This window comes from Moschus berezovskii, chromosome 7 (genome assembly GCF_049115385.1).
Source record: "Moschus berezovskii isolate FMDL1 chromosome 7, NW_MosBer_1.0, whole genome shotgun sequence".
NCBI lineage: Eukaryota > Metazoa > Chordata > Mammalia > Artiodactyla > Moschidae > Moschus > Moschus berezovskii.
This window is the reverse complement of record NC_142466.1, coordinates 43,172,188-43,195,514: the sequence shown is the minus strand read 5'-3', so window position 1 is coordinate 43,195,514 and position 23,327 is coordinate 43,172,188. Positions and strand designations below refer to the sequence as shown.

Sequence of the window (23,327 nt, the reverse complement as noted above, 5' to 3'; positions counted from 1 at the left end):
TAATAAATTACAGAAACTTATTGATAAAGAGCAAACAATAGTATTATATACACCACCAGACTTTCCATCAAAAACCACCTGCTGTATGATACATTATACAGAACAGTCCTCCCTAGACACAATGAACTCCATTGTGATAAACAGAACTGTGTGTTAGAATAATAGTTAATGAAAAGAAACCTGAGGAAACAAAATACCATTTAGGATTGCCAATATACTTGTGATTATTCCATTGTTCCTAAATTTGTCCAAATACAGATTTTCTGTGAATGTTTCAAATTTTCATATGAACTACTTGCAAAGTTAACAACAAACTAGGAGCAAATATGTGGCATGAAGACCTGTCCTTCAAAGAGGTGAAAGTTTGATCTTGTGCTATCTTTGCTAAGCCCTCCTCTGATTAATTTGCAGTGTTCTCAACTTGAATTTTGCTTTACAGCTTTATAATTCATTAACTGGGGCCTGATCCAATGCTTTTACCCATTTTTCTCAAGGAGATATCCCGCTGCTGCTGTTGCTGCTGAGTCGCTTCAGTCGTGTCCGACTCTGTGCGACCCCATAAACGGCAGCCCACCAAGCTCCCCCATCCCTGGGATTCTCCAGGCAAGAACACTGGAGTGGGGTGCCACTGCCTTTTCCAGGAGGTTTCCTAACTTCTCTAAATGACTTTCGATTCCAGAAGTGAGAGAATGGGATCTGTCATTTGGACCCAGTCTGAAAACCAAGGTCTTGATACTCTAATCTCTAGAACTGGATACTTGCTGGTATAGAGACTATCAACTATTAAAAGAATATGAATTAGCAAGTCTGTTGGTGAGGATAAAAGCCGGCAACACTTCCTAATGAAATAAAAGTGCAGAAAGTAAGCAAAGAGAGACACCTACTTGACTGCATGGTTCTGGCTGATATTTCAGCTGTGGAAGCACCCAGGCCTTGAGGAGAGCGTGCCGCCAGACGGAAGTAGTACAAGCTGTTTGGTCTCAGCCCTTGTAGTCTGTAAGATGTCCCTGGCTCAATGGTGATCCGTTGCTGCGGATATGTAACAAGGGAACTTGATCATCTTCATTAAGATCTGTGCATGTATTTTTATCACACTGCTCAGAACATCAGATTTCTGTCATCAGGGTTATAATGTTATCAAAATATCACAAACAGAATCAACAGTGAGTATCAAGGGCATCACTAAGGGCATCACATAATGAAAATTGTTGTTTTTTAGTTGCTAAACTGTGTCCAAGCCTCTGCAACCTCATGGATTGTAGCCAAGAAGGCTCCCTCTGTCCATGGGATCTCCCAGGCAAGAATAGTGGAGTGGTAAGTTTCTACAAGTAAGACAACTAGAAAAAAGGAAGTCAAGGATCTATTTAATGATGACACAGTGTTTCAAATAAATCAGATAAGGGGCAGTGAGAGGCCACCACCCATGAAGGCATTTAAAATTTAAGGCATGTGTGTGGTTGTGACATTGTCCACAATAGAAACTGACACCCATTCCTGACAGTGGCTATGCCCAACAGGACATCTGAAGAGATTTCTAGCTCATTTCCCATGACAGCCTAAAACCCAAGTATGGGCAAAGAAAATATGGCCAGAAGTAACATAACAATGGAAACTGGCATACAGTTTACATGATGTTGTTATAAAAGAGATCTGAAATTTCCAAGGTCGGCAGGGATAAAAATCAGATGTTAGTTACTGAAGAAAGCTAGATGATGTATATGAAACCATATCATTACTCTAGGTTGATTTCAAATTAATTTTTAAGTTATTTTTAATTGGAGGATAAGTTTCTGCCTTACATCAACATGAATCAGCCATAGGTATGATGTATGTCCTCTCCCTCTTGAACCTCCCTTCCTCCTCCCACCCCATCCCACTCCTCTAGGTTGTCACAGAGCACCAGATTTGAGCTGCCTGCATCATAGGGCCTACAGGAAGGAAAAAGAAACCACAAACTTTTCTATAACCTGACATCAAAAAGGGCTTCTGAAATAAGTTTTTTTTTTTAATTGAATGTTGTAACTCTTATTTTCATGCTTGAAATCTGCCTTTGCCATTTTAGTAAAAATACAGCTATCTACGGGTAATCAGTCACAGATTGAACATGAGTCTGTATCAAACCTTAAAAAACATATTAATATGTAATCTTGTAATGGCATCAATAATGTTACAAGGCTTTTTATTAAATAGTGTTTGGTGTTCACACAAAGCAGAAATCAGGGAAGGGGAATTCAAATATAAAACTAGAGAAAACATCCTTAGGGTGTTCTGGCTTGCAAATAAAAAAGCTTTCACAAATTTTAGATGTACCAAATAATAAGAAAAAAAGGAATTTCCTAAATAAACATTTGTAAAGCAGAGTAGGGATGCCAACAGTCAAGTATCCATACCATTACTAAAAGACCACCTCTCTCATAACTGTTTTTATTTTTAATTGGGTATGCAGGTCAGGAAGCAACAGTTAGAACTGGACATGGAACAACAGACTGGTTCCAAATAGGAAAAGGAGTACATCAAGGTTGTATATTGTCACTCTGCTAATTTAACTTATATGCAGAGTACATCATGCAAAACGCCAGGCTGGATGAAGCACAAGCTGGAATCAAGATTGCCAGAAGAAATATCAATAACCTCAATATGCAGATGACACCACCCTTATGGCAGAAAGTGAACTAAGAGACTCTTGATGAAAGTGAAAGAGAAGAGTGAAAAAGTTGGCTTAAAGCTCAACATTCATAAAATTAAGATCATGGCATCTGGTCCCATCACTTCATGGCAAATAGATAGGGAAACAGTGGAAACAGAAGCTGACTATTTTTTTGGGCTCTAAAATCACTGCAGATGGTGACTGCAGCCATGAAATTAAAAGACGCTTACTCCTTGGAAGGAAAGTTATGACCAACCTAGACAGCATATTAAAAAGCAGAGACATTACTTTGTTCACAGAGGTCCATCTAGTCAAGGCTATGGTTTTTCCAGTGGTCATGTATGGATGTGAGCGTTGGACTATAAAGAAAGATGAGCGCCAAAAAATTGATGCTTTTGAACTGTGGTGCTGGAAAAGACTTGAGAGTCCCTTGGACTGCAAGGAGATCCAACCAGTCCATCCTAAGGGAGATCAGTCCTGGGTGTTCATTGGAAGGACTGATGGTGAAGCTGAAACTCCAATACTTTGGCCACCTGATGTGAAGAGCTGACTCATTTGAAAAGACTGACGCTGGGAAAGATTGAGGGCAGGAGGAGAAGGGGACGACAGAGGATGAAATGGTTGGATGGCATCACCGACTCAATGGACATGGGTTTGGGTAAACTCTGGGCATTGGTGATGGACAGGGAGGCCTGGCATGCTGTGATTCATGGGGTTGCAAAGAGTTGGACACGACTGAGCAACTGAACTGAACTGAACTGAAGGATTTTAAATAATTTAATGTTAATTTATGTTTCACTACAAACATTTGTAACACTAGTAACATCAACATTTGTAACATCAACACTTTAGTTCTAGAATTTTTTTGCATTATTAATTGGAATTAGCTTTGTTAGCTAAACCTGAAAGCGCTGCTCTTAGAACCTGCTCATTTCAGAGATGTAATAAAACAGGATTTTTAACATTAACTGAGTATAGCATTCAAAACGATGAGCTACAAGTTAATTGGTAATAGTTCACTGAGTTTGTGAGTTTCAAAAAAGTATTCTTTGTTAGAAATCAGGGCTGTTTTGCTTTGTGAAGTTGGCTTTTTTTAAGACAAAGAATGCTAAGAGATATAATAAAATGGCTTGGTGAATTGAGTTTTCACATATAGTTTTATAAACTTTTTTATCCTGATGTTCCCTAATGACTTTCATGATAACAAACAAAATATATATTATTATCATATATCCCCTGTCTGAAAATATTAGCTGTATCTTAATGGTGATTTATAGAATCTGTTCAAAGTATACCCACAGGCCAGTGTATCATGAAGTCAAGAGAACAGATTCTAAAAATTGTCTAGTATGAGGTTTTGGGCAAATACTTCAACTTTTTTCTGTGTATACATTTTGTTAATATGTGAAACAGATTAATAATAGAGGCTGACACAAAGCACTACCATTGAATTAATATATGTGAAACCCTTATTATAGTACCTATTCTGATTTTTATTTCTCTTTTTAGTAACTATTAACAATTTCTAGCCTTCTATACTTATTTGCCAAAGAATGCTCAAACTACCGCACAATTGCACTCATCTCACACGCTAGTAAAGTCATGCTCAAAATTCTCCAAGCCAGGCTTCAGCAGTATGTGAACCGTGAACTCCCAGATGTTCAAGCAGGTTTTAGAAAAGGCAGAGGCACCAGAGATCAAATTGCCAACATCCGCTGGATCATGGAGAAAGCAAGAGAGTTTCAGAAAAACATCTATTTCTGCTTCATTGACTATGCCAAAGCCTTTGACTGTGTGGATCACAATAAACTGTGGAGCATTCTGAAAGAGATGGGAATCCCAGACCACCTGACCTGCCTCTTGAGAAACCTGTATGCAGGTCAGGAAGCAACAGTTAGAACTGGACATGGAACAACAGACTGGTTCCAAATAGGAAAAGGTGTACGTCAAGGTTGTATATTGTCACCTTGCTTATTTAACTTATATGCAGAGTACATCATGAGGAACTCTGGGCTGGAAGAAGCACAAGCTGGAATCAAGATTGCTGGGAGAAATATCAATAACCTCAGATATGCAGATGACACTACCCTTATGGCAGAAAGTGAAGAGGAACTCAAAAGCCTCTTGATGAAAGTGAAAGAGGAGAGTGAAAAGGTTGGCTTGAAGCTCAACATTCAGAAAACAAAGATCATGGCATCTGGTCCCATCACTTCATGGGAAATAGATGGAAAAACAATGGAAACAGTGTCAGACTTTGTTTTTTGGGGCTCCAAAATCACTGCAGATGCTGATTGCAGCCATGAAATGAAAAGACGCTTACTCCTTGGAAGGAAAGTTATGACCAACCTTGATAGTATATTAAAAAGCAGAGACATTACTTTGCCAACCAAGGTCCATCTAGTCAAGGCTATGGTTTTTCCCGTGGTCATGTATGGATGTGAGAGTTGGACTGTGAAGAAAGCTGATCGCCGAAGAATCGATGCTTTTGAACTGTGGTGTTGGAGAAGACTCTTGAGAGTCCCTTATACTGCAAGGAGATCCAACCAGTCCATTCTAAAGGAGATCAATCCTGGATGTTCATTGGAGGGACTGATGCTAAAGCTGAAACTCCAATACTTTGGCCACCTCATGCGACGAGTTGACTCACTGGAAAAGTCTCTGATGCTGGGAAGGGTTGGGGGTGGGAGGAGAAGGGGACGACGGAGAATGAGATGGCTGGATGGCATCACGGACTCTGTGGACATGAGTTTGAGTGAACTCCAGGAGTTGGTGATGGACAGGGAGGCCTGGCGTGCTGTGATTCATGGGGTCGCGGAGAGTCGGACATGACTGAGCGACTGAACTGAACTGAACTGAACTGATACTTATTTGCATAACATAATCAAATTATATGTGTGTGCATATATATGTGTGTGTGCGTGTGTATGCCAAGTTGATTCGCATCTGATTCTTTGCGATCCTACGGACTGCAGCCCTCCAGGCGCATCTGTCCACAGGGATTCTCTAGTAGAGAATGCTGGAGTGGGTTGCCATGGCTTCCTCCAGAAGATCGTCCCGACCTAGGGATTGGACCCACAACTCTTGTGTCTCCTGCATTGGCAGGTGGGTTCTTTACCACTAGTACCACTTGGGAAGCCAATAGGTGTTGATAGATATAGATATATACACACTGATATCAAACAATCAATGGCATACAAACGAACATTTGCTCTGGGGCATCTTTCTCTGAAACCAGTTGGACAAATTCATCTACCTAAAGCCTTGGAGCTCAGTCAAGTGTTAACTGTGACTTAAGTACTTTAATGCAGGAGACAAAGAAAGGAAATCTCCAAATCTCAAGGAGTATATTCTTTTACAACCCAATACCTCTGTAAGTATCTTGGAAACCCAAATTGAAAAAAAAAAAATCCATTGAGACAATAGCTGTTTTTTTGGTCTCTTCTGTCCTACCCCCATCAAGTCTCCAAATACTCTTTTTTGGTCAGTTGTCTCTTTTTATGAATAAATCTTTTCCACCAATGTCCTCAGTATTTATCTGACCTTTTAATGGGACTTGGGCAAGTACACAGAATGAGAGTAGTGTCTCAATGCCATGAATGGTCACAAGGTGAGAAGCACAGTCCTACCTCCTCTCCATGCTCCCCATCTTTGTAGACCAGTTCATAGTTGGCGATGGTGTCTGAACGTGGAGGCGTCCAAGAGAGCAAAATACTTGTTTCAGATTCAGGTTCTGCCTTGAAATTTAGTGGCTGCCCTGGGACTAAAAACAGGAAAGCAAAGGTTTAGGCTCACCGTCACCACAGATAATCAGAAATTCTTGCATTAACTGTTTAACCTTTCAGTGTTCACATGTACTAGTTTAGTGGAGAGCAAGGTTTCTTACACTGTCCAAGTTAACCTATGAATACAAAGCCCGCTTTTTCTCTTTTAAGAGATAAGGACAATGTCATGAATATTGTCCTTGTCCTTGAGTGGTTTAATATATATGTAAGATGTGGAATTAGCAAATGTAAATATATCAGTTTCTGAATTCAACTTTAAGAATAATATTTATTATAATATTGTTATAAGCAATAAATGTGATGATATTTTTGTAAGCAATAAACATGATTTACATAGAGCACTTGGAATGAATATTGCCTAAATCACATCAAATGTTAAATACATAAAAGCTATTGCTATTTTACAACTGAAGAGGAACTTATTTTTAAGTACTATAGTTTACTTTCAAAACCATTTCCAATTAGGTTTATAAAATCTCACCTTCACTCCATTAGCAAAATCTACAGGCAGGCATAATCATTAGTATTTTTTTTTTGTTACCAACCCGTTTTTAAACAGATGTAAAATAAAGAGAATTTAAAAACCTAACACAAACAATTCTTTCTAACATCTAAATGAGTTTATATGAGTTAATACACTAGACCCAATATAAATTTAATATTGAAGTGAGAAAGAGCTAAATTACTACTCAAGTTAAAAAGTGTATGATCACAAATATATTAATTTAATATAGGTTTTCCTGGTGACTCAGACAGTAAAGAATCTGCTAGCAATGTGGGAGACCAGGGTTCGATCCCTGGGTTGAGATGTTCCCCTGGAGAAGAGAATGGTAACCCACTTTGGTATTCTTGCCTGGAGAACTCCATGGACATAGAAGCGTGGTAAGCTACAGTCCATGGGATCACAAAGAATCGGACAGATTGAGCGACTAACACTTTCACTTTCATAGGAATTTCATAGAGGTCATCTATAATTTGTACCTTGGTCATGTAATCCATGCAATAGACAATTTGGAACAGCTATAAATCATATGAAATCAAGAAATGGATCTAGTTGAAAACACCTTACCCAAAAGTTGAATTAGAGTAGATTTTACTAACACCAACCTCCTAGTTAGCACCTAATCCCACGAGGTCCTCTACCCATTATACACAAGGGTAATGCACTTCAGGGCATCTGTGGCACAGTTACCCTTACTTATGTTTTCTTGCCCAATGTCTAGTCTGGTTGGTGCCCATGTCTGGGTGGCCATTAAATATTTTGATCATTACTCCTGATATTATGGTATGTTTCAAAGTGCCATATCTGAATATATGTCCATATGCCCACAAGTTCACATGAGAATTGTGTGTATATTTAAATTAAAAAAAGACAATAATACTCCTCCACACCAGAGGGGAAAAGAACACCTCAAGAATTTTTGGCAAATGAGCATAAGCATTGAAAAATAAGTACAAACAACATAACTTGTAGCTGATATATAACATCAATTTCTTAAACAATAATTAAAGCATCATTTTCAGAAAGAAAGTCATTGGAAATATAAAATGTAATGCTTCCTTTTCTTTCTGTAGTCATCTCTCTGCAGTATGACTAAAAAACTGTCTTTTGCTTGAAAAAGAGATTCAAGTTTAAAAGGACCTACAATGGTTTCTGGGATCCCTCATTAGCATTTCCATTTCTCATCTGGTCTGTTAACCTGTAAGAGTGTGTGTGTGTGTGTGTGTGTGTGTGTGAACAAGTGCACATACTCATGTCTGGACTGATGTGTAAGGCCTCCAATAATCAGTGCTTCATATTTCTAATTAATCTTTTCTCCCCTGTTGGACCACAGGCTTTGAGATACTCATTAATTTGATGCCTCCAGAAATGTACTTTCTGAACTGGATATCTATTTTTTTTTAAAGTACCTGCCCAATAGGTGACCTAACACAATCATTCACACTGAGAGGTGAGAGGTGGAGACAAAAGAAGATAAGAGGTCAAGAGCAAGAGAAGGTAGAACAGAGGGAAAGAAGAAAACAATCAGGCAAATAGCAAATCAAAGAGAAAATGCATCATTTTTAAAAGGAAAATACCAATATCACAGGCAGGAGCAACAATGGAAGCCAAGAATGATCAGACAGATGGGGGAATGATGTTTGAATTCTAATATTCAAACGATGAAAGGTTTTCTCAGCCTAAAAATACACACGCCTATGCATATGTATGCACTTACTTCTTTTTCTCTAGTTTCATTCCAACTTCCACAAGTCTGGGAAAGAACACCTTGTGATAACTTCTGACATAATCCAAACTGAATAAAGTACTGTCAAGAATTAACAACGCAGACAGTATTGAAAGGCTGCTCTCAGGATAATAAATGCTGGTTATATATTTCCTCCCTGCTAATGCTAATAATAAATTGAGTGACAGTGACTGAAAACACTGTGGGAATCTAATTAACTTTTTCTTACTTAAACTGTTTACTTTTTTGCTTTTAATTTGTCTCAAACAAATTCCTGGTAGGTCCCGATGTTTCATCCTTGTTTAGTGCCATACACTTCTTTAATCCCCTAATTCTGTTTGGTTCTATTCAAAGCCCTCTCTTTCTAAATAATGAAAAAGCTACATCAAAGTCTCAGAGGGTGTAAATGTTCATTTTATCCTTGCACAAAGTAAGTAGGTAGTGATCATGCGACTGGATAGTTAGACTTTTAAAGTAGTACAATGAGGTTGTCCTCCTCTGCTACATAATACAATGAGGTTCTCCTCCTCTGCTTTCACCATCTTCTTTTGAAGTGGGCTGGCAGATAATTTATTAGATTGTAAACTTGTAGTAGAAACACCAGTGCCTAGAAATGCCAGGCAGATGAGGAGGCCATATGGCCTCAGGGTCACGGGAGAGTGCCTGGGCCACCAGAAGGAGTCAGCGATGCTCTGAGCCAGTAGGCTGCTGCCTCGTGGGATGTGGGTTCAGTCTTGCCCAAGCTTCTGATTTTTCAACAGAAGTTGATAATGAATCTTCTAGGTAAAATCTTTCAACTTCTTTATAATCTTAAATAAACTGAAACAGCTGAAAAGCACTGTATTGGGCAAAAGATGTCAACAGACAAAATCTAGCATAAGGACCAGGGTTTAAAAGATCTTTTTGTTATATCAGACTCTGTGCCCACATGTGTTTTAAGGGTGATGCTACTCAGACTTTCTTGGGAATTGGGAAAGTGAAAGTCACTCAATCCTGTCTGACTCTTTGTGAACCTATGGACTATAGCCTTCTAAGCTCCTCTGTCTCTGGAATTCTCTAGGCAAGAACACTGGAGTGGGTAGCCATGCCCTCCTCCAGGGGATCTTCTGCATTGCACACAGACTCTTAACCGTTTGAGCCACCAGGGAAGCCCAAGAATACTGGAGTGGGTAGTCTATCCCTTCTCCAGGGGATCTTCCCCACTCAGGAATCGAACCCAGGTCTCCTGCACTGCAGGAAGATTCTTTACTGTCTGAGCCACCAGGGAACTGTGGGTTCATCTGAAGATATTGCTTCCTCAGTATCATTTAGTCAGTGCTGAAACATCCACAATGAAGCTGAGGCTTCAAAGGAAAAAAAAAAAAAGCTATGATAGCAATATAATTCCCCAAACAAATTAGTCTTAATGATCATAATATATGTTTAGAAGAAAACACTTTAGTGGACTCCCAACTGTCATATTTATTTTGTCTGCACCACTTGGAGACACAGGGAAATTTCATCATCTGTCACAATTTTACACCAAATACGATGCTGCTGCTGCTGCTTCACTTCAGTCGTGTCCGACTCTGTGTGACCCCATAGACAGAAGCCCACCAGGTTCCCCCGTCCCTGGGATTCTCCAGGCAAGAACTCTGGAGTGGGTTGCCATCTCCTTCTCCAATGTGTGAAAGTGAAAAGTGAAAGTGAAGTCGCTCAGTCGTGTCCGACCCTCAGCGACCCCATGGACTGCAGCCTACCAGGCTCCTCCATCCATGGGATTTTCTAGGCAAGAGTACTGGAGTGGCTTGCCACTGCCTTCTCCGAAATACGATGCTACAAAGGCTCTATTAACATTTATATTTGTCTTCTTCCATACCCCTTTTCCCTCTTTCTCTCCTTCCCTTACTGTCTCCCTCCCTCTCCCCTTTTCCCTCTCGATATATCTATATATATGTATACATATATATATATATGTATTGATTTATATATATTTAATATATGTATATAAATATATATATTTATATACACATATAAAATACTCTCACAATGTTCACACCTCAAATTTACTGATATTCTTTATCTCATTTACTTCATGTTAGACTATGTATATTTAATTTTTATTCTATTAAGAGCTTTCCTGTTTTGTATCATTTCTCTCACTAATGAACCTAAGATTCATTTTATGGGAAAAATCTAAGATTCTGGAAAACATATGGAAGAAGAAGAAGAACAACAACAACAACAACAAAACTCACGCAGAAATGTAACTGTGACCAGAAACAAAAAAAATGTACATGTGGAAAGAGAAAAAGAATGTAGAAATAGTTTTTCTTTAAAATTACATTTAAGAAATCCTTATATTTGGTGAAGTGGTGCTGTTATATCCTTCTTCTTGATTGCTTATTTAATGTCCACAAAGAAATATAAATATGAGTTATCAATTCCCTAAAATAAGATTATAACCCATTGAGAAATGTAAAATATTTGCGTAGTAATACAATTATACTCCATACAAATATCTGAAGGCAACTCAAAGAGAATGGAGAACGAATAAGAAGTGAAAAGAAAATCTGCATGACATCTAAACTTTGATAATTGGAAGAAATCAAATTTCAGTAGATTGTAGAAGAGAAACAGGTTAGCACACATATAAGCTGGATAAAAAAAATTTTTACCTCACCATAGTATAAATACGAAATGTACCAAAGAGAATAGCTAGTGCTCTAATAAGGTACATATTTTAAAATGTGAGTATCTAGCATATTGACAAATAGTAACAACAACAATAAAAACAACAGTCAGAATTATAGTGGTAGTAAAACAAAACCAAATTCAAACATGAGTCTGATTTGTAAGTGCTACAGATATATTATTGACAAAAATAATACTTAACACACAAGCACCTGCACAAATCTTGCTGTCAACTGTCATTAAACATCAATAAGAAAAAGTTAAATTTTATTACAGTTGTATTTACAGCCATAACTCCTTTACTCATTGCTAAAATAACCTAGAAAAAGCATTTAAATTTTTGTTATTGGAAATCAGTCTTTTCTAATTTCCTATATTGACTTGTTGATATATATTTAATAGTAATGAAATGATTTAAAAATTCTGGAAATCTAAAGCACAATGTCTCTAAAATGTCATAGTTCTATAACGATTTTGCTTCTTCAAAACGTTTAAAGTTGATACCACTCATTAATATTTACTTAGTAAACGCATATAATTATTTTCCTTTCAAAGACCTATACTATTAAGGTCTGCACATAAAAATCAGTACTTTCTCCAAAGAATCTATTGAATGCATAGAGGAATGAGAGGTCAGATATGTTTTCTAAAGAACTTCAGAAAAAAGACACGCATTAGGATTTAACAGCTTTATCACTGTCACATTAGCATGAACAACATACAACATTTATTTCAGTGCACAGGTTTAAGATGTTAATTTATTACATTTCTTTAGAAGAGTTTTATTTGTACTTCTTTTTTAAAATATAGTTACCCTGCATTCTTATATAATTACATACATGAGAAAATTATAACAGACATCTTTTCCAAAGGTGTTTTTTCATAGCAGAGAGTTTTTCTTCTAACATAACGTAAATACTTCCCTTATCAATGACCATATGGTCCACATATTTCCAAGGTGAACTAGCTGCAAGTAATTATAATCCCAGAAGTTAAAGCTATGGAAACTCTAGACGATTAATCCATACATTTAGAAAATAATCATTTTATGCAAAACTTTTTTACATTTAAAATCACTTAAAGATTATGTGATAGTTTCATCTACATTAATATTCATAATTAAGGGATATATTACAGACTATAAATAGATACCCAAGAAAAAGATACACAAAAAGGCAAAGTCTGAGGAAACCTACAAATAGCTGAGAAAAGAAGAGCGTGAAAGGCAAATGAGAAAAAGAAAGATATACCCATCTGAATTCAGAGTCTGAAAGAAGAGCAAGGAGAGATAAGAAAGCCCTCCTAAAGTCAACAATGCAAAGAGAGGAAAACAATAGAACTGAAAAAGACAAGAGAACTTCGCAAGAAAATTAGAGATACCAAGGGAATACTTCATGCAAAATGAGTACAATAAAGGAAATGGTATGGTCTTAACAGAAGAAAAAGATATTAAGGGGAGGTGACAAGAATTCACAGAAAAATTAAACAAAAAAGATCGTAACGACCTGGATAACCATGATGATGTGATCACACACCTAGAGCCAGACATCCTGGAGTGTGAAGTCAAGTGGTCCGTACAAAGCATCACTACAAACAAAGCTAGTGGTGGTGATGGGATTCCAGCTGAGCTATTTCAAATCCTAAAGATGATGTGGTGAAAGTGCTGTATTTAAAATGCGAGCAAATCTGGAAGACTCAGCAGTGGCCACAGGACTGGAAATGGTCAGTTTTCATTCCAATCCCAAAGAAAGGCAATGCGCCAAAGAATGTTCAAACTATCACACTATTGCACTCATTTCACAGGCTAGCAAAGTAATGCTCAAAATCCTCCAAGCGAGGCTTCAACAGTATGTAAACTGAGACCTTCCAGATGTTCAAGATGGATTTATAAAGGCAGAGAAAACAGAGGTCAAATTGCCAACATCTATTAGATCACAGAAAAAGCAACAGAATTCCAGAAAAAAAACTTCTACTTCATTGATACAGTAAAGCCTTTGACTTTGTGAATCAAAACAAACTGGAAAATTCTTAAAGAGATGGGAATACCAGACTACTTTACCTGCCTCCTGAGAAACCTGTATACAGGCCAAAAAGCAAGTTAGAACTAGACATGGAACAAGGAACTAGTTCCAAATTGGGAAAGGAGTACGTCAAGGCTGTATATTGTCACCCTGCTTATTTAACTTCTATGCAGGGTACATCATGCAAAATGCTGGGCTGGATGACGCACAAGCTGGAATCAAGATTGCTGGGAAAAATATCAACTACCTCAGATTTGCAATGACACCACCCTGATGGCAAAAAGCAAAGAGGAACTAAAGAGCCTCTTGATGAAAGCTAAAGAGGAGAGTGAAAAATCTGTCTTAAAACTCAACATTCAAAAAACTAAGATGATGGCATCTGATCCCAATACTTCATTGCCAAATAGAGGGGGAAACAATGGAAACAGTGACAGATTTTATTTTCTTGGGCTCGAAAATCACTGTAGACGGTGACTACAGCCATGAAATTAAAATACGCTTGCTCCTTGGAAGAAAAGCTACGATAAACCTGGACAGTGTATTAAAAAGCAGAGACATTACTTTGCCAACAAAGGTCCATATAGCTACAGTTAAAGCTATGGTTTTGATAGTAGTCATGTACAGATGTAAGAGTTGGCTATAAAGAAGGCTGAGCAAGGAATAATTGATGCTTTTGAACTGTGGTGTTAGAGAAGACTCTTGAGAGTCCCCTGGACTAAAAGGAGGTCAAACCAGTCAATCCTAAAGGAAATCAACCCAGAATATTCATTGGAAATACTGATACTGAAGTGGAAGCTCCAACAGTTTGACCACCTGATACAAAGAGCTGACTCATTAAAAAAGATCCTGATGCTGGGCAAGAATGAAGGCAGGAGGAGATGGGTATGACAGAGCATGAGATGGTTGGATGGCATCACCGACTCAATGGACATGAGTTTGAGCAAGCTCTGGGAGATGATGAACAGGGAAGTCTGGTGTGCTGCAGTCCATGGGGTCGCAAAGAGTCAGACACGTCTAAGTGACTGGACAACAACAATAAATAGATCTTCTGACTGTCAAAATTACTAGAAGTTACGAATTTAAATCAACTCCATTTATATCAATATGTATGACAGGTATCTTAGAAAAAATCAAAAGTAATAATGTCTTCCTTAAACTCACTTTATTTCTAAATACCATTTCTGCAGTCTGATTTTAAACAAAAACAGGAATATTACTGTCAGGGAATTAAAGGTAATATAATGAATGTACCTTTCTGATTAAGTAGATATATATCAATCTGGATATAAAATTAAAATGTATTTGAGAAGTTTATATAGATATACTACTGACCTGTGAATTTTTGTAGGTTTGGAAAAGACAAAATATTAGTGAGAATAATCATAAACTTAAATTTTATATAACTAAAATAATATTTTATAATGGTTTTATGTTTTTCTGAGCAGTGGTTCTATGAATTAGCTAATCAAGAGCATCTCAGCATTAATTATATCAGAACCAACATCATTGTATTTGGCAGGTGTCCACTAACATCAAATGGCCTTTGTTAATTAAGTCTGGAGAACAGATCAAATCACTGTGCCATTTTGGAAGGTTTTCTTAGCCTATTGATCTTGGCAGGCACAAGTCATCATGTCATTATATATCTTCTCAATCAATGTGTATTAAAATTACAACTATTATGAAAGGTTCTTGGAAATATCTTAATGTAAAAAAAAAGTTAAATAGAAATTGATAACAGCTATTCTAATGGATCTGTGACCCATTCATCTAGATTTTTTTTAGGTACAGAGTCCCTGGATCACATTAACTCAATTGCTCCTGTCACAATATTACCATCACTAAGAAATGATTTATGTTACACTATGTCCCCTGGTAATACAGAAAATCAAAATATGGTCTATTGAAACATCAGTTCTATATCTTTCATTAAATTGTGACTGAAAGCATCATCATCTGCCATTCCATGTTCTTAAAATAAGGATACTCATGATTCTCAAAGATTCTTATGTTTTGGTTGAATTTAGTTTCAGAAACTCTTGCTTTCTTAGCTAAATCCTCCTGTCATAAGAAAAAATATGAAACACTTTGATATTCATGCTAAAATTTGTAGTTAGAAAATTAAGAACCAGATTTAGTGATCAAGTATAATAACCTCCTATTAAAAAGGCATTCCTTCTTCTTTTAGATAAATGTATTTTTTTCCTATCTAAATGGTTTAGTGTACCTCTGTACTGGGATAATCGAATAGCTACTGCCAGTATTTCAGAAGTAAGTCATACTTAATTCTTGGATACAATCATTGAAACCCTGTATTATCTGCCTCTGTCCAAAAACCTAGTAGGAACCAAAAAAAAACAAGACATTTGTAAATTATTAATTTAAAAGACATTGGATCTTGTTTCCTCCCTACAGACATGGAAGCAACCTAGATGTCCATCTGCAGACAAATGCATAAGAAAGCTGTGGTACATTTACACAATGGAGTATTACTCAGCAATTAAAAATAATACATTTCAATCAGTTCTAATGAGGTGGATGAAACTGGAGCCTATTTATTATACAGAGTGAAGTAAGCCAGAAAGAAAAACACCAATACAGTATACTAATGCATATGTATGGAATTTAGAAAGATGATAACGATAACCCTGTATACGAGACAGCAAAAGAGACACAGATGTATAGAAGAGTCTTTTGGACTCTGTGGGAGAGGGCGAGGGTGGGATGATTTGGGAGAGTGGCACTGAAACATGTATATTATCATATGTGAAACGAATCGCCAGTCCAAGTTTGATGCACGATACAGGATGCTTGGGGCTGGTGTACTGGGATGAACCAGAGGGATGAGATGGGGAGAGAGGTGGGAGGGGAGTTCAAGATGGGGAACACATGTACACCCGGGGTGGATTCATGTCAATGTATGGCAAAACCAATACAATAATGTAAAGTAATTAGCCTCCAATTAAAATAAATTAAAAAAAAAAGACAATGGTGCTTCGGCAAAGTAAACAAAAAAGAAAACAAAAAGACAACCCACCAATTGGTATTAATATAAGGGATAAGGAACTAGTCTCTAAAATTGACAAATAGTTCATGACACTTGACAGTATCAAAAGAACCCACTCAAAATGGGCAGAAGACCTAAATACACATTTCTTCAAAGAAGAATACAGATAGCCAACAGGCACATGACAAGATGTTCCATGTTGCTAATTATTAGAGAAATGCAAGTCAGAACCACAGTGAGATACCACCTCATAGCAGCCAGAATGGCTATCATGAAAAAAATCCACAAACAATAAATGCCAGGGAAAGTGTGGAGAAAAGGGAACCCTCCCACACTGTTGGTAGAATATACACTGTTACAGCAATGGTATGGAGTTTTCTTAAAAAATTAAAAACAGAGCTGCCATGACCCTGCAATCCCACTCCTGGGCCTATATCTGGAGAAAAATAAGATCTGAAAAGATATGTACACCAGTGTCCACTGTAGCACCGTTTACAATACCCAATACCCAAGACATGAAAGCAGCCTAAAAGTTCATTGACAGAGGAATGGATAAAGGGGCATGGTACATATATACAATGGAATATAACCAGCCAATAAAAAGAATGAAATAATTCCATGTGTAGCAACATGCATGAACCTAGAGAAGGTCCTACCACGTGAAATAAGTGAGGCAGAGAAGCAGAAATATCATAAGATATCCCTTATATGTGGAACCTAAAAAGAAATAATGCAAATGAACGGACAAATCAGAAACAGACTCACAGAGTTGAACAAGCCTATGGTTGACAGGGGTAAGGAAGCAGGGAGGGACAGTTAGGGAGTTTGGGATGGACACGGACACACTGCATAGCACAGGAAACTGCTCAATGGTATGTGGCAGCCTGGATGGGAGGGGCGTTTGGGGGAGAATGGATACATGTAAAGGTATGGCAGAGTTCCTTCACCCCTCACCTAAAACTATCACAACATTGTTTCTCAATCAGCTATACCCCGATAGCAAATAAAAATTTTGAAAACAGAAAAGATAGTGGTGCTTAAAAGAATCTATAGAGTGTCCAATTAATAAACGATGACCCAAAGGAAGTTACTGAATCTTTTTACCTTTACTGATTCTCAATTTACTTGAGAATCTATCTAAATGAGTAGAAAGAATTAATATACCCAGAAGCAGACTGCCCAGCATGTTAGTTATGATGATGATTATATACAACTGAAGTTATAAAATATTTCTGTCCATTATCTAATTGATAGTCTTGTTACGGGTTGAAGAGTCTCCCACAAAAATTATCTTATGTTGAAGTCCTAATACCAAGAACCTTATTAAGTGACCTTATTTGGAAATAAAATTACTGCAGATACAATCAGCCATTATATTAGATGTAATTAGTCATTATCAGGGTATGGTATCATTAGTTTGGGCCCTAATCCATTATGACTGATACCTTAATAAAAAGGGAAATTTGGACAGAGAAACATGCACCCAGGGAGAAGGCCATGAACAATGTAGGCAGAAATCACAGTGATGCTTCTACAAGCTGAGGGACAGCCAACATTACCAGCGAACCACCATAAGCTAGGACTGAGCCCCAGGGCCTCCCTGACAGCTCTCAGAGGGAACCAAGCCTGCTGACACTTGGTTCTCAAACTTCTAGTCAGTACAACAAAAGATGATCCCTCTTTGTTGTCTCAGCCACCTAGGAAGTGGCATTTTGTACAGCAGTCTTAGGAAAATTAAACAAACAAACAAAAAAACCTACTACCCCTAAACTCTATAAGGGGGTTATTATTTTATATGAGAAAACTGAAGTTCAGAGAGATGAAGTAACTTGTCAGAGGTTATAGAGCTAAAAATGGGACGTATGGATTCAAACCTTGGTTACATTGCTCTAAGATCAGAGTTTCTTACAGTATAAAAGCTGAAAGATCTAAAAACCTGGAACTGGAGTATAGGTATATACTCTTCCTATATACTTTCTTATATCTTTAATGGTTATTTAACTGCTAGAATAGTATAATAAAAAATAATCTCAACAGTTGACTATTTTCAGTCAAGAAAAATAATGAGATTCACTGATTTCTACATTTTTCAATGAGAAACTTCTGAAAAACTTACTCTATAATACTTTCACGCATATTAACATAACAAACAGAAGAACTGTGAACACAGAAAAAGCCAAATCAAGATGGTATATGGATGATTTTTAGTATAACTATGATAAAACACTTCTACAGTTATCTTTTTGATATGTTAGTGATAAATCCATGAACAAACCAATAAGAACCAAATAATAATATGAAAATAAAGGTAGGACAGCTATAAACATACTAGATTTCTAGTAGCCAAGGAGAACATTCTCAGCCACAAGATTCAGAAAGTCCACAACATAAAAACAAGTCAGTGGTTAAACATAAGTTTACCAAGTTTTGACAGCTGAGAAAATGTAATAATTCATTCTCAGAATTACCCATGAGCTATGTCTACAGATTATAGACACAATCACCAATTATATGGTTCATATGTGGATTCTCGATGCTTTTGAACTGTGGTGTTGGAGAAGACTCTTGAGAGTCCCTTATACTGCAAGGAGATCCAACCAGTCCATTCTAAAGGAGATCAATCCTGGATGTTCATTGGAGGGACTGATGCTAAAGCTGAAACTCTAATACTTTGGCCACCTCATGCGACGAGTTGACTCACTGGAAAAGACTCTGATGCTGGGAAAGGTTGGGGGCGGGAGGAGAAGGGGACGACGGAGAATGAGACGGCTGGATGGCATCACCGACTCTGTGGACATGAGTTTGAGTGTACTCCGGGAGTTGGTGATGGACAGGGAGGCCTGGCGTGCTGTGATTCATGGGGTCGCGGAGAGTCGGACACGACTGAGCGACTGAACTGAACTGAACTGAACTGATGTGGATTCTCAGAACAAACCAATGGCCTGCCACCAGGACAATCACAGATTAATGCAGGTTTGAAAGTATCAATCACTCAGTCGTGTCCAACTCTTTGCGATCCCATGGATTATAACCCATCAGGTTCCTCTGTCCATGGGGTTCTCCAGGCAAGAATACTGGAGTGGGTTGCCATTTCCTTCTCCAGGGGATCTTCCTGACCCAAGGACTGAACCTGGGTCTCCCGCAGATTCTTTATCATCTGAGCCACCAGGAAGCCCCAATACAAGTTTAAGAGGCTCCAACACAATAAATAGGCACATGAACAGCTCTCAGATATTTAAGAATAATCTTAAAAAGAAACCCACTACGGTTTATTCCCGTGTATGTGTGTGCATGCTCAGTCATGTCCAACCATTTGGACTGCAGGCCACCAGGCTCCTCTGCCCTTGGGATTTGCCAGGCAAAACTCATCTCATGACGAACTGATCAATTTGAATCTAAGACCACAGAAATCTGATATTCTCTTATAAAAATAAAACTACTAGAAGGGCCAAGTTTTTCTCATAAAATCACTGGTGTCTGCTCTAACATCCAGTAAAATGGGAGAATCAGGCCCCAAAGTTTGATCTCAGATATTGGTAACTGTCTTTACCCATGAGGCCATAGAAGAAAAAAAATCAGAAACGTTAGCAGAATATTAATTTTTAAGTAAGCTGCTGCTGCTGCTGCTGCTAAGTCGCTTCAGTCAGCTGCTTGCTGGCAAAAGTAAGCCATTTAAATATCCAAGGTCTCCTGACAAATTGTTTTAGTTTTAACTTTATCTTGAATTATCCACTCCTCCACAGATTAAATAAATTTTGGAACTATTCTATCAGAGTTGCTAATATAAAGAAGTATGGTTCTTCTGTTCTCTAAATGTTGCATGGTGGATGCATTCATCCAACTCCTGCAGAAAGTCTTCAAGTCATTTGGATACAAAAAGAAAGGATGGTACATATAGGGGTAGGAGAGTAAGAGTTACAGATTATTAGGTATAAGCTATAAAGCTATATTGCATAACATGGGGAATATTTAGCCAATATTTTATAATAATCATAAATGGAGCATTACCTTTAAAAACTGTGAACCACTATACGGTATACTCGAAACCTATGCAATATTGTACAGCAGCCATATTTCAATTAAACAAAGATGTAAAATACATCCTCTTTTCAAAGGACTATATTATTTATAGTCTTTCAGTGTCCATGCCTGTTCCTTTTCACATGCCTTAACTGCTTACTTAGAAACCCTAAATCTCAAAAACTGAAACTTCTACCATCTTTGCTCTTTGTTTTTGCCCCTGCCGTTTCTTCGCACCAGCTCTTCTCCTCCACCCGACTCCCCCTTCAGAACCAGACCTACCTCCTGTCTGAGTAATGACTTGAATGTCACTTGAAAGAGGACCATCTCCAATTGAGGTAAAAGCCAGAACTTTGACTGAATACGTTTTCTGGGGCACTAAGTTGCCTATAGTAGTGATTTGGCTGTCAGCGACGTTGTGCTTCATCCAGTTGTTGACATGCTGGGTGGGATCCATTGTATAATAAACTCTGTATCCTTGAATCTGTCCATTTGGCTCTTCAGGCTCCTTCCACTGTACCAAAATGGTGGTTGAGCTCAACATCCGTGCCTGAACATCCCGCGGGGCACTGGACGGTGCTTGCTCTGAGGTCTGCGTCAGCACAGGCTCACTGGGAGGCCCCCGCCCAATGTTATTGACAGCAACGACCCTGAATTCATAATCCGAGTAGGGGCTTAGTCCGGCGACACTGTAGCGTGTCGTTGCCACTCCATCAATTTCTTTGTAAGGTTCCTCAGAATTTTTAGGTTTATGCTGAATGATGTAGTAAGAGACAGGCTCAGGGTTCCCAGAGTCCCATGTCAGTGTGATGCTTGTAGCTGTGCTCTCAGTCACGACAGGAGTTCCTGGAGGTTTGGGTAAGGCTTGAGGGGGAAAAAAAGGCCATGAACACCCATCATCTTTAAGAAATCACAAGATTCCATAACTCTAGTATTAGAATGATGGCATTATGTATCTAGAGAAGATTTAATTAGATGAAATCATAGCAAAGTAGAGTTTTCTAAGTGGTCAGGATGTACAGTAAGACATGCTCAGGTGACAAACCCCAGTTGACTAGAAGTGTATTATATAGCATTGCATTTTGGGGCTGATAACGAAATTCACCACTTATTATCTATGAGATTCTGGATACATTGCTTAATTTCAGTTTGCTTTAGTTTTCTCATGTGAAAAATAGGAAAAAATGTATTATTGGAATTGTACAGTTGGGTAACTGTATTTCATGAGTTTGTGGTGAAGATTAATGAGCTAATCCAGTAATGCTCTTAGAATGTATCTGGCACCCTGAGAAAACAGTGGCTCCAATTATTACAATTATTATAACCGAAAGCTTGGCCAATGAGATTCTCGCTTCGAAAAAAATGATACAAGTAAATACTAATAAACATTGAAAAGAGCAAAATTTTAAATATAATGAAATGGTATTCAATTGTTATAAGAGTATTCATTTCGTTTTCAAGATGTATGACATAGACAACAGTATTATACTTTTTAAAATAAATTATCTAACCAATAATTTTAAGGTAAAAAATAATAATTTCAAATTAATCAATTTCAATTCATGCTTTTAAACTTAATATTCAAAATATGCTGAAGCAACTACATTAAAGCCTATCACAAATCTCTTTTTAAAATATTTTATTGTCATAATATATATTCTATATCCAATATCAGTAATATCATATTACAGCTACATGAAAAACATTTCAATTAAATCCATATTTTAGAAACCATGTTCTTTTTTTTTTTAGAAAAAAAGCACATCTCAAAATGCTACTAACTAAGAATAAAAGCCATCTATGCTGGTGGCCTCATATTCAAGCACCTCATTTGGACAGTGATTCAGAAAGGTAGTGGTGTTAGGGAAGAGAGGAGAATTTCACAAGCTGATTTTTTAGAGAAAACTCAGAAAGCAACACTCCTATAAACAGCTCTTTAGTACTCTTCTTTCCTTTTCAACTTAAAGAAAATACAGCACTCCTTACAATGGTACCTCTTCAAGAATAACAAACTTGTACTTAATCACTGTTAGACCAACAATACCTAGAACACTGTCTAGACCTGAGTAGGTTTTTAACAGGCATTGTGAAATGACTACCTGAATAAATAAGTCCTTTCTCTAAGGTGCTTTAGTTTTGATTTACTTTTTGCCGTCAAGTTTCATCCTTATGTTTTATTATTTATGTTGGAGGAGGAGGGGGTAGGGAAGTAGCAAGAGTCAGGAAAACAAAGATAAGAAATTGAACAAGATATTAGTTTAATGTGACTCCTGCTTTTGCATTCTTGAAGGTCTTTAGTAAATCTTCAAATATTTAAAGATGACATGGTTTGTATGGGAAAGGTGATGCAATATTTGCATACGACTCTAAGAACCATGGAATGATAATATTTGGACAAGGGATTTTATGGAAAATAATAATAAAAAGACATTTGTTTAAATATTCCAGTCTGGCATTTTGCAAGAAAGTGGATAATCTGAATTTTCCCTAGATGCTTTTCTGTATTCTTGAAACAAGCAAAAATATTGCTAATTAAAGGTGTATGTTTACTGATATTTAACGGATACTCTCGGTTTCACTAAGTAACACTGATTATACAGTACAGGTTTTGTGTCTGTAATAGTATGCTTAGTACAGTAATTGTATGTAATGAAACATTACTATTAATATTTAAATGATGAAATATTGAAAACACTGTGTACATTATTCTTATGTCACATTATTGATTTTATATGGTATAGTAAGTATATATATCTGGTCAAAGTTGGGACACTGATTACATTATGTGTGGTCCATTTTTTTTTCTAGGGTCACAATTCCTAGAAGGGGAAGATAATTTGTGTTCATTTTGCAATAGCTCCAGACATTTGCAGGAATCTGAAGTTACTCTCATACTGACTCATTTTAGGAAAGTTTTCTAAAATTCTATAAATACTGTGTAAAAACAGC

General features: G+C 37.3%; 1 protein-coding gene across 4 annotated transcripts in view; it reads right to left on the bottom strand.

The window, feature by feature from the left end:
* The window catches only part of PTPRD (protein tyrosine phosphatase receptor type D), a 581,445-nt gene that overhangs the window by 206,036 nt on the left and 352,082 nt on the right, over nt 1-23,327 (bottom strand). For all 4 annotated transcript variants that reach the window (XM_055428235.2, XM_055428237.2, XM_088837900.1 and 1 more), the window contains exons 8-10: nt 20,661-21,242; nt 6,274-6,407; nt 885-1,029 (exon numbers count right to left, since the gene is read on the bottom strand). In XM_055428235.2, coding sequence (XP_055284210.1) covers nt 885-1,029; nt 6,274-6,407; nt 20,661-21,242 — 861 coding nt within the window. The remainder of the gene's footprint in view (nt 1-884; nt 1,030-6,273; nt 6,408-20,660; nt 21,243-23,327) is intronic.